Source organism: Notothenia rossii (genome assembly GCF_949606895.1).
Source record: "Notothenia rossii genome assembly, chromosome: 2".
In the NCBI taxonomy this organism is placed as follows: domain Eukaryota; kingdom Metazoa; phylum Chordata; class Actinopteri; order Perciformes; family Nototheniidae; genus Notothenia; species Notothenia rossii.
In genome coordinates, this window is record NC_136904.1 from 86,306,937 (window position 1) to 86,321,904 (window position 14,968).

The 14,968-nt window shown below is 39.0% G+C and overlaps 3 protein-coding genes across 3 annotated transcripts in view; 1 reads left to right on the top strand and 2 right to left on the bottom strand.

The window, feature by feature from the left end:
* The first annotated feature begins 381 nt into the window (after nt 1-381).
* Nucleotides 382-1,880, top strand: coa5 (cytochrome C oxidase assembly factor 5). Its single transcript, XM_079665326.1, has 3 exons — nt 382-625; nt 1,283-1,366; nt 1,581-1,880. The coding sequence occupies exons 1-3, from the start codon at nt 524-526 to the stop codon at nt 1,620-1,622; spliced, it is 228 nt and encodes a 75-aa protein (XP_079521452.1). The 5' UTR covers nt 382-523; the 3' UTR covers nt 1,623-1,880.
* Nucleotides 1,858-10,149, bottom strand: LOC307029381 (inosine-uridine preferring nucleoside hydrolase). The gene is made up of 7 exons (XM_079665316.1): nt 10,080-10,149; nt 9,300-9,394; nt 8,502-8,689; nt 7,732-7,911; nt 7,471-7,582; nt 6,822-6,958; nt 1,858-2,801 (listed from the first exon to the last, which is right to left on the bottom strand). The coding sequence occupies exons 1-7, from the start codon at nt 10,130-10,132 to the stop codon at nt 2,454-2,456; spliced, it is 1,113 nt and encodes a 370-aa protein (XP_079521442.1). The 5' UTR covers nt 10,133-10,149; the 3' UTR covers nt 1,858-2,453.
* A 1,176-nt stretch (nt 10,150-11,325) lies between these two features.
* inpp4aa (inositol polyphosphate-4-phosphatase type I Aa) overlaps nt 11,326-14,968 on the bottom strand; it is a 23,599-nt gene continuing 19,956 nt past the window's right edge. Inside the window, exons 23-24 of the mRNA XM_079665309.1 lie at nt 13,561-13,715; nt 11,326-13,460 (exon numbers count right to left, since the gene is read on the bottom strand). Of these exons, the coding sequence (XP_079521435.1) occupies nt 13,328-13,460; nt 13,561-13,715 (288 nt within the window). The 3' untranslated portion in view covers nt 11,326-13,327. The remainder of the gene's footprint in view (nt 13,461-13,560; nt 13,716-14,968) is intronic.

Here is a 14,968-nt window from a genome sequence, read left to right on the forward strand (position 1 = left end):
TAAAGAAAAAGGGAAAGTAAATCTATTTCAAATATAACCACAAAGCTTATTTTATGTAGTTTTTCCACACATGGATCAGGATTGGTCCGAGGTAAAAATGTGTTTGAACCATAGACTGTATATATAAACAGTTTGAACAGATAAATTATCTGTATGAATATATATTTACAAATGTTCTTTGTGTATTTGTAAATTAATTTAAGTATTCACGGATTTCATTTTTATGTGTGGAATTTATTTCTGTATTTGCACCTATTTTTTAAATTTTCTGTGCATTTACACTTTTTTTTTTACATTTGTGGAAGGTGTTTAACATTTACACACGGATTATTGATCTGTAAAAAAAACTACAAACCTTCCCGGCATGCATTTCTCAATGCGACGTACTTCCGTTTTCCCGTCATGCACTCTCAGAAACATGGTGGCTGAGAGCTTCCATAACATTGGTTGTGTCACTGTTAGCACATTGTTGTAGTTGTGAATGTATGAAAGGAATAACTGGTGTTAAATTGGAGTCTGCACCATGCCGAAGTACTACGACGAAAAAGAGGAGGACGGCCGGGCCTGCGCCGGCGTCCGAGAGGACTTCAAGGCCTGTCTGATGGAGCACGACTGCGTGGTGAAGGTAGGAAAATGTCCTCTAGAGATAAAAACATTCAAGTTCAACGTGTTGTAATTACTTAGTTAAAGGTTAACAGATAAGATAACCCTTAAGTAATTTGCTTTATCAAAGTCCCATGGAAAACGTATCTATGTCCCCCCTAACCCATAGGCTGTATAATATGTAACCGTTACCGTATTAATAACTTTACCCGATGTGTGTACATCCGGAACTTAATATTCAAACATTCAGACATATACTCAACATTAGGAAATACTTAATAATAAACCTAGATAACACCAGTTTGCGTAGTCAAGTAGTCAACAGTTAGTCAACCAGTGGTTGACAATCATTCTGAGGTCATTTTAATCAAGTACTTTTTACACATTTGTACTACTTTATACTTCTAATCCACTACATTTAGCAGGGAAACATCATACTTTTTAGTCAAATCCCTTAATGAGGTTTCTATAATAGCTAAATTATCCTGTCCAGAGATCAAAAAGGATTGTTTCACTAAGTGTAGATATTAAATGTGTATCTGTAATACCAACAATCCTCAAATGTCATCCCTAACTAAGATAAAACAACATTTCCAACGAGATCAAATACTGCATGTGGGAGGGAATGCATGTTTAGCTCATGGTCCAGTGTATTCTAACTGGTTTCTGATTTTGTCAGGAGGGGAAGAAGCCCAGTGAGTGTCTGAAGGAAGGCCACTGCAAAGCCCTGCAGACGTCCTTCTTCGAGTGCAAGAGGTCTATGGTAAGTCATCGGTAATGACATCAAAGCATTTGTGAAACTCCAAAGTGAAAGAAAGGGGAAGAATAAGCAGTAGAGGGAATGTTTTACCTTCCTCTTTCCTGCTGTGACTGCTAGATGTGTTTTCCCCAAGTGGTCAGAAGCAGAATGAGAAATAAATCATATTATATGCAAAACAGAGAATGATTCAATTAAATTCTGTCTTTTCTTTTTACAGATTGACACACGGTCGCGGTTCAGAGGAAGGAAAGGATATTGAGGACCGAACCCTGGACATCTGTAAATACTTGTATTTATTAAATCATTCATCAGCGCGGCTCACTAGGCCAACCTCATCTGAAATGTGTCAAAAAAAGTGGGTAGTAAAGGTCGACCTAACGTTAATCTGACACAACACAAGCAACATGAAGCGCTGAAAACACGGGAGCTTTTTTTGAATGATTGAGTGTTTGTTGTGCTATGAGTTGATGTAATTAAAGAAATAGTACAAAATAAAGAGTTCCTTTTCAAATTTTAATGTGTTGTTATCAAACATCTTCTGACATACCATGTATATGCATTATGAGAACACTGTCATACAATTGAGGTAGAAAGTGGACTGAACAACTCATGGAAATGTTACAGAAATCGCACTTTAGCCAATAATTGATCGAGGGAGATGTGTATCAAAATATATTTTTCAATACTGTAGTAGTGCTTCAAAGATGTCTTGGTTTACACGTCATACTCTACAGACACAATAAACTAATTGTTCTGTACAGACCGCTGCAAAATTCAAACCATATTTCTTTTTGTTTATTTTCAATGAAAATTAGGATATCATTCCTATAATATCGGTCAAAATAATCACAATTGTATATATTTGTAAAACGTTTAAAGCCCTACTAGTAAGTCTTACGCGTTAAAATTGCATGGTACAAAATTAGTATTACATCCTTCCTGCTAAAGACAAAGTCACAGTTTGTAGTTAGTAGCAGAAGTTCAAATACAATATATTGCCTTATTACTAAAAACACAAATGGAGAAATTAGCCAAAATGTGTGGACGGACAAAGTGACGTCTTGTCATTAATGTAGAGTGTTTAAAGGTGTTATTTTAAAGCAGCCATCATCATCTGCTTGAACTTCTCCATATCCACCTTCTTCATGATAAAAGCCTTGCGCTCCTTCTTCAGGAAGCCCACGGTGTCCATTATCATCATGCCTCTGGTGTATGTTCCCGCCAGCTCCACGCTCACCGGGTAATGGTCGCTCTCTGTGATGAACGAGTCGTCCACGGCGGCTGCCATGGCGTACGAGTCACAGGAAACGAAACCTGTACCGGCGACAAACTCCTTCTGCAGGCGCTCGCTTTGAGACGCCTCGATGCTGTGGCGGAAGATCCGGGCCATGAAGCGAGCCTTATCGGTGTCCTGCGCCAGCCAGGCGTCACAAAACTCCTGTCAACACAAAGAGAAATATATTATTCTCTGATGAGTTCATTGATACATTAAAGGGGCCCTATTATGCTTATTTTCAGGTTCGTAGTATATCTTTTGTGCCCCTTTCCTGACACGTTTACATGCTATAATGTTCAAAAATTACTTTATTTTCCCATGTTCTCTTTGCTTTTAATGCGAACTGTGTACATGGCATCTTATGGACGAGGCTCCTCGTAACAGTGTGTTGGCTTACTCTGATATTCAGCCATGATGGTTCTTCAGGACTGCTTTTTGAGCTCTAGTCACACTTTCACAGACCTTGCTGGTGATTTTAAGGTAGATGATCATTTAGGTGTGTCGATTAAGAGGAAAAGATGCCTGTTTTTTTGGTTATTATTGCTATCTGGTAATGTACAACCTAATCCTGGTCCGACTAGTAGTAGTAGTCAGATCGCTACTCCTGCTGATTTTAAAGCTAGGTCTGGGTTGGGATTCATCCACTTGAATGTGCGCAGTCTAACCTAGATTGTGTCCGCATTTGGGCTAAACTCGACTGACGCTGATGTCATTGTTTTATCAGAAACGTGGCTTAATAAATCTATTTTGGCCTCTGACATATCCTTAAATGGTCATAATGTATATCGTACCGACCGACCTAATAAAGGTGGTGGCATTGCCATTTATGTGACGAATAAGTTTAGTGGAACCACATTGGTTTCCAAATCTATCAGTAAGCAACTCAAATTTTTAGCCTTAAATATTGAAGTGGCAAAGGGTCAACAGGTCATGGTGGTGGGCTGTTACAGACCCCCCCTCAGCAGTCAAGGACTCTCTGTCTTCGTTAGCAAATCTTTTATCTAAACTTGACTACAAGGAAATAGTGCTACTTGGCGATTTTAACTGGGACTGGTTAACTGCAGTGTCAGAGGATTTTGAAAACCTTTGTATCTCTTTAAATGTTACTCAGATTGTAGACAGTCCTACTCGCCCTAACATTAACTCCCCTAATAAATCCTCCCTAATTGATCTCATTCTAACTAATGTTCCCTATAAATACTTATCTGTGGGAGTATTTGCAAATGATGGAAGTGACCACTGTGCAGTAGCCACAATCAGGGACACTAAGGTCCAAAAGGTTAAACCTCGCATTATAATAAAGAGAGACACAAAACATTTTGTGGAGCAGGGTTTTGTACAGGACCTGTTTGGGTTTGATTGGGGTAAAATCGATCTGTGAAACGGTATGGTCTTTTTTATCTTGGTTTTATGGAAATGATTGCACCCCTGCGTACATTTAGAGTGAAGGGACGAGAGAATCCTTGGTTTTCTGCTGAACTGTCTTTTCTCCTTCATGAGAGAAACAAGGCCTGGGCAAAGGCTAGGAAATCAGGCTTAGATGTAGAATGGCTTCGTTTTAGGCAGCTAAGGAATAGCTTCACATCGCAAATCAAAAGTGCTAAGTCGAAGTATTATTTGTCAGTTACCACAAAAAACCTAAATAATCCTAGAACATTTTGGAAAGCCATAAAATCGATATCCACCGGTGAAATCCGAAATGAGCTCCTTGCCTTACCACAGCATCTGGCACTATATCGGACAGGGCCACTATGTTCAATTTTTTTAATGAGCATGTTGTGTCCTGTGGCTCTCTGTTTGATTCTGTTACTAACTCCGTCTCGGTGAACACAACCGAAGCACACTCAACAATGTGATTTGGAAAACCGTTTTAGTTTCTCTCCTTTTACTATTGATGTTGTTCATGAAGCCTTAACCAAGCTAGATCCTAAGAAACCGGCTGGCCCGGACAACGTGGAACCTTTCTTTTTAAAGATAGCTGCAGATTTTATTGCACCACCTCTTACTTCTCTTTTTAACCTCTCCCTCAGCACAAACACAATTCCAAAAGTATGGAAGTCAGCTTATGTCCTTCCTCTACTAAAAGGAGGGGAAGCCACCTTATTAAATAATTATAGGCCCATCTCTAAATTATCAGTTCCGTAACTACATTGGTTTCCAAAAGGTGTTTTTATATAAAAATGACATCCTATGTAAACATCGGTCAGGTTTCAGAAAACAACATAGGACCATCACTGCGACAATGAAAGTGGAGAATGACATTGCGGTTATCTTAGACAAAAAGCAGAGTTGTGCAGCTCTTTCCAAAGCGTTCGATACCGTCGATCATCATATCTTAAAGCAGAGGCTGGCCAGTATTGGTATATCCAGCCATGCAGTGGGGTGGTTTGTGAACTACCTCTCTGAAATGTCCCAATGTGTTCAGTTTGATGGGCTCACTTCTGAGTGGTTAAACATTACAAATGGTGTTCCACAAGGTTCTGTTTTAGGTCCACTTGTATTCTCCATCTATATCAACAGTTTAGGTCAAAATGTCGGTGGAGCAACTTCACATTTTTATGCGGACGATACCGTGATGTATTGTGCAGCAGGTCCCTCCATTAAGGAGGCTGCTGTTAAATTACAGGCTGTTTTTAACATTATCCAGACGCAGCTCGCGGAGTGTAAGCTTCTTTTAAATGTTAATAAAACTGAAGTAATGCTTTTTTCAAAAGCCAAAAAGACACCGGAGACCACTTTGAATATTCTTGCCTGTTATAAATACCTAGGTATCTGGCTTTATGATTTTCTCTCTTTTAAACTTCAGGTTGATAATCTGCTTGGAAAGCTAAGGGTGAAGCTAGGTTTCTTTTTCAGAAACAAGTCCTGTTTACCGCTTGAAGCCAGGAAAAGGCTAGTCTCTGTGACCTTTTTACCTGTGCTGGACTATGGTGATCTGATCTATATGAATGCACCTGCCCATTACCTAATCAAGTTAGATGCCGCCTATCACAGCGCGCTGAGATTTGTAACTAACTGTAAAGTATTAACTCATCACTGTACCCTGTATGCCAGAGCAGGCTTGCCTTCACTTACGGCCCGTCCACACAGCGGCGTGCGTTGAAGCTTGCCGGCGGGCGTGCCTGAAACTCGACCAACAACCAATCACATGAATCTCACGCCCCTGACCTACAAGCAGCGGTTTGATTGGCTAGAGCTTGTACTGGCATATGATTCAATTGGTTGACGCTTCTGCCGAGGCGTCAAAAGTTGAACATTGCTAAACTTTTGCAGCGAGCCACGCCAGCAACGCTTCGCGTCGCTTCCCACAATGCAGTTCGGCGAAAACTGACGTCAACCCATTCAAAGTGAATGGTGAAGCTTTCAACGCACGCTGCTGTGTGGACGGGCCGTTACTGTACGGAGGCTCAGTCACTGGTACATGTTCATCTACAAAGCCATGTTGGATAAACTACCTTCTTACATCTGCTCTCTGATCTCTCGACAAATTGAAAGTAGCTATTGCCTGAGATCTCATGGTGTGGTTTTATTAAATGTGCCAAGTGCTAGGACTGACTTAAGGAATAAAGCTTTTAGATGCACAACTCCACTAACTTGGAACAGTCTGCAAAAGGAATGGAAACTGAGCAATTTGGTTCCACTAAATGTTTTTAAAGCACGAATAGATGCTATCCAATCGGAAACTGTTGGAACCTGTAAATGTCACTAGCTATGTAAACTGTAGTAGTTGTACAGTAAGTATGCTTTATGATGTCCTTTTTGTTTCTTTTTTTTAATGTTTTATATGTATTCATGTGGAACCTACTTGCAGCTGGTCAACCTTGAAAAAGAGATCAATGATCTCAATGGGATTCACCTGCATAAATAAAGGTTTGAAATGAAATGAGATATGTATTCTAGTGTCAAGCTGAATAAATGCAAAAGGTTATGGCTTGAAAAGCCTCCAGGATTCAGAGGCTTTTGCTCAATGCATGCTGGTAGATGTATGCACGGACTGAATTGCTCTATGGACAGATTTTGGTCGATATATATAGCATGCACTGAGGAATTTATGGCTTCATTCAACTACACTACACTATCAACAATGATTCCACAAAAATGTTGGCGTATTTTCCTTTTTAGAAAGGTTATGTGCTTTTGTAGTAGAAATGATTTGTGACTATGGGTAAGAGGAAACCTGACCCAGGACAGCTTGTTGTAGCAGGTGAACTCCCAGCAGGCCAGGTAGAGGGGACAGTGGTAGTCGTTCAGAACGATGTACGCAGCTTCTGGATCAGCAGCAAAATTAAACTCGGCACACACTGTAGTGTTTCCTCGAGCTGTGGAGAAACACACAGATTACACACTGAAGTACACAATTACATGATCATAAAAAGGAAGATTAGGACCATTATAAGATAAAAGAACAACTCAAAAGTACAGTAGCAGGGGAAGTAGGTCAAATTCTCCAAAAGACCTTAGAATTTCCAGGATTAAAGTTGTCAATTTATTTCCTGTCAACTGGGCGCTTCTTTACTGTAATGAGTCACGTCAATCTAACTTTGTGAAACAATGTAGTTCCTTAACATAATAAAGCACAATCATTTTTCTTTTAAACGTGTTGATTTGATAGAGAATGTGTATGTTTATTTTGCTTATTAAGAATTTTATAATCTGACTTTTTACGGAAATATGTAACCTTTTAATCTCAGGGATTTGTTGTCCTCTGCTCAATCCCTCAGCTCTGTAATGATTGTTTTTTTTTATCTACAATGTTCCTAATATGCCATCCCATTGTCCTATGTATTACCACCAACCAGTGTGAACAAACTAGTAAATGATTTTTACTGACATTCAGTGTTGCCTCCCATGATGTAGAGCGCTCTGAGTTTACTGGGCAGAGATGGATCCAGCCTCACAGCCAGAGCCAGGTTAGTGAGGGGAGCCGTGGCAACCAGAGACACCTGGGGGGGAATAAACACACACCATTAAGACCTCACAGAGGCACACACACACACAAACAAACAAAACACACATTCACACGTAATACATTTGTCATTATTGTTGGGTCTATAAAATGTCAGAAAATTATGAAACCTGTCCACACACACACCTGTCCTGGGTTCTGGTTGATGATCCGGATCATGGCGGACACGGCGCCCTCCTCCTGCAGACGGTCCAGTCCCGGGGCGTCGGGGTCCGGAGCGTCGCCCAGCCCGTCCTCTCCGTGGAAGTGTCCGGCACTCAGGCTGATCCCCAGGATCGGCTTTGCTGCTCCTTTAAACACTGGAATCTGTCTCATGACAAGAAGAACCCACAATGAAATATTATAACTGTTACATGTCTTTCAATCAGTTTGTTATTATAATGTAAAAAACTACAAGATATGATGATTTACACGATGACAAAAATGAAAAAAGAGCTTTCCTGTATAATTAATTGTGTTTAATATAATAATAATATTCTGTCAGATGTTTCATTTGATATCTTTTCAAATCTAATAGCCAAAACCAGAGAACTTTCCTGCACTTTTATGTTTGTAAATCTTTTACATTTGCTGGATTTCAATGTAATTTTACCCTATTCAATTTCCCTTGTGTAACAAATGTACTATACAAATGAAGTTGCCTAGCCTTGAAACTTTTCCACTGAAGTTAACTGTCTTCATACTGCTTGTGTACATTGGTCCAGTTCCTGCCTCTGGTTGTGTTGCTTGAGGAACCACAACTCATTGTCGGTTAGTTTTATAAACAGCACACATGACACACGTCATTTCCTTTCACACATTTACGATGGTCTGGAAACCCCTGTTCAATATTCCCCAGTTTACCGTGTCAAGATCATAAAATACCTATACAGAATAGAAAGCAGTGCTGCACCCACCTCGAGTTTATTGCATGCCTGCAGAATTCGCAGTGTGTTCTTACACACATTCTCCACCGTGGTGTTTCCATGCACACAGGTGACCCCCAGGACCTCCACGTTGGGGGCGGCCAGCGCCAACATGATGGCCTGAGCGTCGTCCACCCCACAGTCCACATCTAGCAGCAGCTTCTTACTCATCGTGGAGCCTGAGGAGCAAACACTTCAGGAATGACAACAAAAACATAGCTGCTCTGTTACACTACGACTCCTCTAGAACACGAGTAAACTGCAGATAATGTTTCCACTATATCAATGTTTCAGTAACATTTATGGTTGTTTAATTTAGAGGCCCTATTATGCTTTTGGATGGATTTTCCTTTACTGTTTAGTGTTGTATAGGTTTTTGTGCAAGTAAATGGTCTGCAAAGGCTAAAATCTCCCCCCCTCTGCCTGTAACACCTCCATTGGACTCCTTTGTTTACTTCCGGAATATTGTGACATCACTATGTAACACTTGCGCTTCTATTGGCTAGCACTCAACACATTATAGGCTAAGGAGAGGGACATCTCTAAGCGGTTGACCAATCATAACAGAGCCAGCCAGCTAACCAATCAGAACAGACTGGGCTCTGGTTTCAGACAGAGGGTGAAAAAAGGTGCTGCAGCACAGGCAGTATGATAAAAATAAAGAGCTTTTTGAACATTAAAGCATGGAGACATGTCCCAGTAGAGACACTAAATACTAATATGAACCTGGATATGAGCCGTAGGATAGGATAGGAGAGATCCGTACATTTTTAACAAGACAACTCCTACCTGTAGCTGAGTGGGAGAAAGATGAATAGTAGTGTTTTCCGGCTGCTTCACTTCCTCTAACAGAGTGGAACCACCGCCGGTCAGCTGCAAACAACCTTTGAGCAGCGAGAAGAGGATCAGAGACTGAATGGAGAACAGTGGACTGAATGGGAGGAGTTATGCAAGCACAAGTTAATGATAAATCAGCCCCTGATTAATCATTCAGTGAAAACATTTATCTATTATCAGACTTGGAATTAACACACATATTGAAAGTGTATTTATGCCACAGTATAACGATACCCCATACAGACAGTCCTGAACATTTTACTTTAGTAGATTTAAACTTCCAAAAGGAAAAGTTGCCTATTCATCATGAAGATCTGCCTATTTAAGAATCAGAAATATGTTGCATGACATTAGTGTTGCAGATGGTAAAATGTTTAAATATTAGTTGATTTATATGTTGTCTTATTATTATTATTATTATTATTAGCAATAACAAATACAAGTAAAAGTACCTCACATTTTTACTTGAATAGAATATTTGGGTTAATGTACTTAATTACACAACATTTCATCATGTGAGAGTTTAAATACTGTAATCAAATGTCTCTGATTTCTGCTTTAACGAGTCTGAGAATGTCTTTCACGCGTTTCTGATTTATACAGTGAACTGAAACACAGCAAGCTAACACGATTTATCTGAAAGAAATATATGAAAGGAAGCAAAGCTGTGTGAACTTGCTCAAACATCTCTCCAGTGTTTAAACTTTAAATTGTGAAAGCCTCGCCTCTCACCTGCTGCAGAATCTGTGAGATGGTTTTACAACAGTTCTGATAATAAGCGCCATGCAGACAGAGAGGAGACACATGTAGAGAGGTTTCACTCTGACACCAAAAACCGCACCGGGATTAAGAGCAAAGGCTATATAAAGGTTAAGAGCAGACTGTTCACACACTGTATGATGTTATGAGAACAACGTGTGGAAAAGTAGGCAAGTAAAAGCATACAAATGTAATAAATAGAATGATGTTAAAATATAGGGCTTCACATTAACATGAATAAAATACAGCAAAAATAAAATGTAGGTAGAAAGTATTGCAAATCATTACCCGTAGTGTAAACAGACATGTATTAAATACAACACATACACACACAAATATAAACAGGAATGTAGTAAATGTATAATTAACAGTAGAAATGGGGTCACAGAGTAAGCATCTACATTTCCAGTCTGGACATTTGTTTTACTGAAGAAGTGACTCCTCTTTGACAAACAGGACATCTACAACAATGACGACATTTCCGGTAATGCTTTTAAAGGGGAACACAATGTTTGTTTTGGTTTTACAGAGAAGTGCTATCAAACCACTTCACATCCCGAAATACTACAATACTAATTTTGAAAATGGTACTTTTACATCATGTTGGTGATTTTTTCTTGTGGGAATTAATAATTAACTCCTCTGTATACTGCTACCAAATACACAGGAACAAATAAATCCCTGGAAGGCTGGCCTGTGTGGCTGGAGATTTAAAATAAATAATAGGAATATTCTCAAAAAGCATTGGTTATTTGATCCAGCGACTTCAAATAATGCAGCTTTGTATTATTATTCTGAAAGAGTAGGACTCATATGGCATCTGTCCTTATTTATTTTTCCTCTATTTACGTTCTGCATGTTTGAGTCAACAAGTGAAAACATAATAAAATGTTGGTCACAAAAAACCACTCTTCACAATAAGTGTTATATATTATAACCAGTAGTAGACCATGATGTGTAAAGTGCTTTTGGTAGCACTGCATTAACAACAGGCTAGTCATTCATTAATTTCCACAAAAAACATTCACAAAAATTATGCAATAGCCTATTGTTTTCAAAATAAGTGTTGTAGTATAACCAACAGGAGACCATAAATGAAGTGATTTAGGTAGCACTTCCGTGAGTAACGGTTATTTCCAAAAAGAAGTAAAGGGATTTTTGTGGAATGTTATGACACCTACCGTTAATTCCTAAAATGTATTCATAGATAAGACAAAAATAAATATAGATATATTTATTCTGACAGATTTCAAACATATCACTGTGCAGCTAATTTTTAAAGATGCTTCTCTATGAGACAAAATTTTAGATGATGAAATATTTGCTGCTCAATTCACAAAGGTCATTTAATTTACGGATACACTCACTTGGCATTGACAAGCCTTTATTCATTATCCAGTATATCTTCATACCTCTGTGGGGGTGCAAGCATCTTTAACCCCCCCCCACCTCCAGCCTGTGTGTGTGTACAACGGATCACAAGGTCCTAACTTACTCATTAACAATGGATAAAACTATAACAGCATTTCGCAACAACAGCCATATCAACATAAATACATGTAAGCAAAATAACATTTTCAAAATAAAATCCACTGTCTCTGTAGGTTTTGTACAATAAGGTACAATAGCGCTGGTACAACAGAAGAGGTGTTGTTGATGTTGGGAGAAAAATGCAATATGCATTATTTCAGTCTTAAAACATGTATCAAGTGTTCAAACTCTTACATTGCAACAGTATACAATTGCAATAGTAAAAAGCAGTTTTTCAAATCATCTTCATGCAGGTTAAATAAACGTGGTTTTTATCCAATTTTCATTCTGCATAATTCAACACAAGCTTTGTAAACATTAACAACTCAAGTTTCAATGGCTATCAAACCACCATAGTGCTGCATATACATTTCAAAATATCCTAAATATCCGTCGATATGTTTATAGAGTAATGTGACGCACCACGATTTGTAAACCCTCACTGCTTCCAGTGTAGCATCAGAAGAGAAATCACATTAGGTGAGACATCATTATACAAATACCACACTGTGGGGTCGGATATGTGCTTGATTTAGATCAGTTGGTGTTATATACGAGAAAGAGAAGAGACAGTGCGAGTGCTTTGACTTCTTTATGCCTACAGTCATTCTGCAGCTCAATTTAGGTCCAGAAAAATATGATCAAAGCTCTGATCTTTTAATCAAAGCTACACTAGCTACTACTACTAGAATTGTAGCTGTTTCTTAAAAGACACATTTTCAAGAAAGCTTAACTCATTTTCTTTTCTCCAGACAATAACACTTTTTTACTGCTGTTGTCTTTCACCTAAATGTGTATCGTTTAACACTCCACAAATAAGAGAACAGCTTACACAGCATCAGCAACACAAATCCAATTAAAAGACCAACATTAACAATGCCTTATTTTCTCTGTGTCACTCAGCTCCAAGCCCATCTTTAAAATCTGCTCACAGATATGTAGTTAAACTCTTTTTTAAGGGAGCTCTGTAATTCCACCAACAGCAGGGCACTGTAGCTCATAACGTAAATGTTAATCAAGCAGGAGTGAACATTTGTTTAGGACTTTTCAGGGGTGGATAAATACACATTTGGTGAGTTTTACAGCAGTAACTTTGTGTATGTGGCATTTACTCAAAATAAACTACAATGCCCATGCTCACCGTAATAAGGGACCTGTCAGCCAGTGCAAGTGTGGCTCCTTGATGTGCTTTTCATCGTTTTTTGGCACCAATGTTCATTGTTCGTCTTAGTCTTTGCAATCAATTTTGTGGCAATATCAAAAATGGTTCGGCCTTGACCATCTGACAATCTGATACAAATAAATAAAAAAGGAATATAACAAACGTGTCCCTCATCGTCTTTCTAAAGACTGAGACTATTCCAGATCTTTTTTCTACGGACACGATGTACTCCTGATGCTACGACTGGTCGTCTGCACACAGTGTTGTCTGCACAGAGGCTACAATGTGACACAGAAAACCATCTCTACCGTCTCTGTCTGTGAAGTGGTCGTGAAAAGTGTGTGATTCTAGCACTACTGGAGGAGGGGGGGAACGGCTAGAAAACAATCTACAGTAGCACTTGGACATTTATTATCGTAACAGTGACTAAGCACAAAACAAAGGGCTGTTGTTCCAGTTCGGTATTTTTTGTTTGTGTGGTGCTATCATCATAATCCCCTCCAGTCTTTTGGGTTTCCTCCAGTTCAGATTAGGTCTCGACCTTCCCGTACGTCCCCTCTGGAGGACGGTATTGTTTGGGGAAGGCCTTGAGCTGCAGAGCGTTGAAGGCGTATTTACGACATCCCACGTTCTTCATGGTGTTCTCTCTCCTGCAGCCCTCACTGTGGAGACACACAAGCAATGCATTATTTATTTTTTTACAATGAGCTGCAGGGGGTTTGGTTACATGATTGAGATTTATGACCTTTATGATCAGCTGACCTGCGCATACAGTCCAGGGCCTGGTAGAAGACCTGCGGGGCGAGGGCGTGCTCCTGCTGCAGGACCTGGCACTGCTCCAGGGTCAGAGACATGGCCGTGCGGTCTTTGGCGCTCTTACAGCTGGTGAAGCGCACGCCGTTCAGACGCCGGCACGCCTTCGGGGGTTTGGAGAGGGAGATGAGAAGAGATTTTACAGCAGAATCAGGTTTTTATACACAAGGAAAATGCTGTTGTGTATTGGTGCATGACATACACATAGTAAGAGGAAATAAACATAGATATGGAAGAAAAAGTCAATACAAAAAACTTTCAAATCTATGTATATATCTGAATTCAAATTAAACCTGTATACTGTAGAAGAAATGTGCAATAAAAAACAAGTACTATTAAATATATATAATATATCGGAATTAAAAGGAAAGAGCTGTGCAGTTGTTAAAAGTAATGTTTTGCAGAAATGGGCAAAGATGTTAAGTAATTTGCTTCGGTGTATTGTTAATAGTAGTTGGAAATTAAATTTAAAAAACATAAATGAGGAATAGAAGATTTTTTTTTAATAAATAATATGAAATATACGGAGCCCCTCTGGTGACATTGGCGAGAAAAATATTAATACGTGGCCACGAGTTAATAATTCGTGGCCATGCATTATTAACTCGTGGCCACGTATTAATATTTTTCTCGCCAATGTCACCAGGGGGGCTCCGTACATTTCTATTTGGATTTAGTTATTGTGTAATAATTATTGTGTTCCCACAAATTACTAATGCGTGGGAACATAATAATAACTAATATTTTTCTCGCCAATGTCACCAGGGGGTAGAAATATACTAGAAAAATATGTAAAATATATCCAGATAAAATTTTAAAAACAGATTTACAGTTTTTAGAATTGGTAATTGTGTGCGGGAAAATGCACAATTTACCAAGGAGTATGCTTTGGTGCACAACATTAAACTAGTATGATGTACTATACAAAAGTTAGATATAGAATAGAAGATAACTGCAATCAAATTCAAGGAAAACATTTACATTTGTAAAATATATTTGAATTAAAATGAGTGGTGCATTTGGGCAATACTTTTGTACAGAAATGTGCAAATGGTCTAAGAAATGCACAAAGTTTCACCGTATGAAGAGATGAAACGTACAGGGATATCATTTAAAAGATGCTTGTTTATGTAATGCATGCAGACAGATGTGAAGATGATAATGTAAAGTGTAGAGTCTGTGTGAGGGGACAAGAGTCCAGGGGGTTCAGGGCCTTATTGATGAGGCAAACTGCAGATGTGAAGATGATAATGTAAAGTGTAGAGTCTGTGTGAGGGGACAAGAGTCCAGGGGGTTCAGGGCCTTAGTGATGAGGCAAACTGCAGATGTGAAGAAGAGCACATTTGCACAGAGAAGT

Bases quoted from the DNA above. Each gene is read 5' to 3' on its own strand.
- coa5 (XM_079665326.1), top strand. From the start codon at position 524: ATGCCGAAGTACTACGACGAAAAAGAGGAGGACGGCCGGGCCTGCGCC. The intron at 626-1,282 runs GTAGGAAAATGT...TGATTTTGTCAG, and splicing joins AGCACGACTGCGTGGTGAAG to GAGGGGAAGAAGCCCAGTGA. The intron at 1,367-1,580 runs GTAAGTCATCGG...TTCTTTTTACAG, and splicing joins TCGAGTGCAAGAGGTCTATG to ATTGACACACGGTCGCGGTT.
- LOC307029381 (XM_079665316.1), bottom strand. From the start codon at position 10,132: ATGGCGCTTATTATCAGAACTGTTGTAAAACCATCTCACAGATTCTGC. The intron at 7,583-7,731 runs GTGTGTGTGTGG...ATTCCCCCCCAG, and splicing joins TCAACCAGAACCCAGGACAG to GTGTCTCTGGTTGCCACGGC. The intron at 2,802-6,821 runs GTCAGGTTTCCT...TTGTGTTGACAG, and splicing joins GCTACAACAAGCTGTCCTGG to GAGTTTTGTGACGCCTGGCT.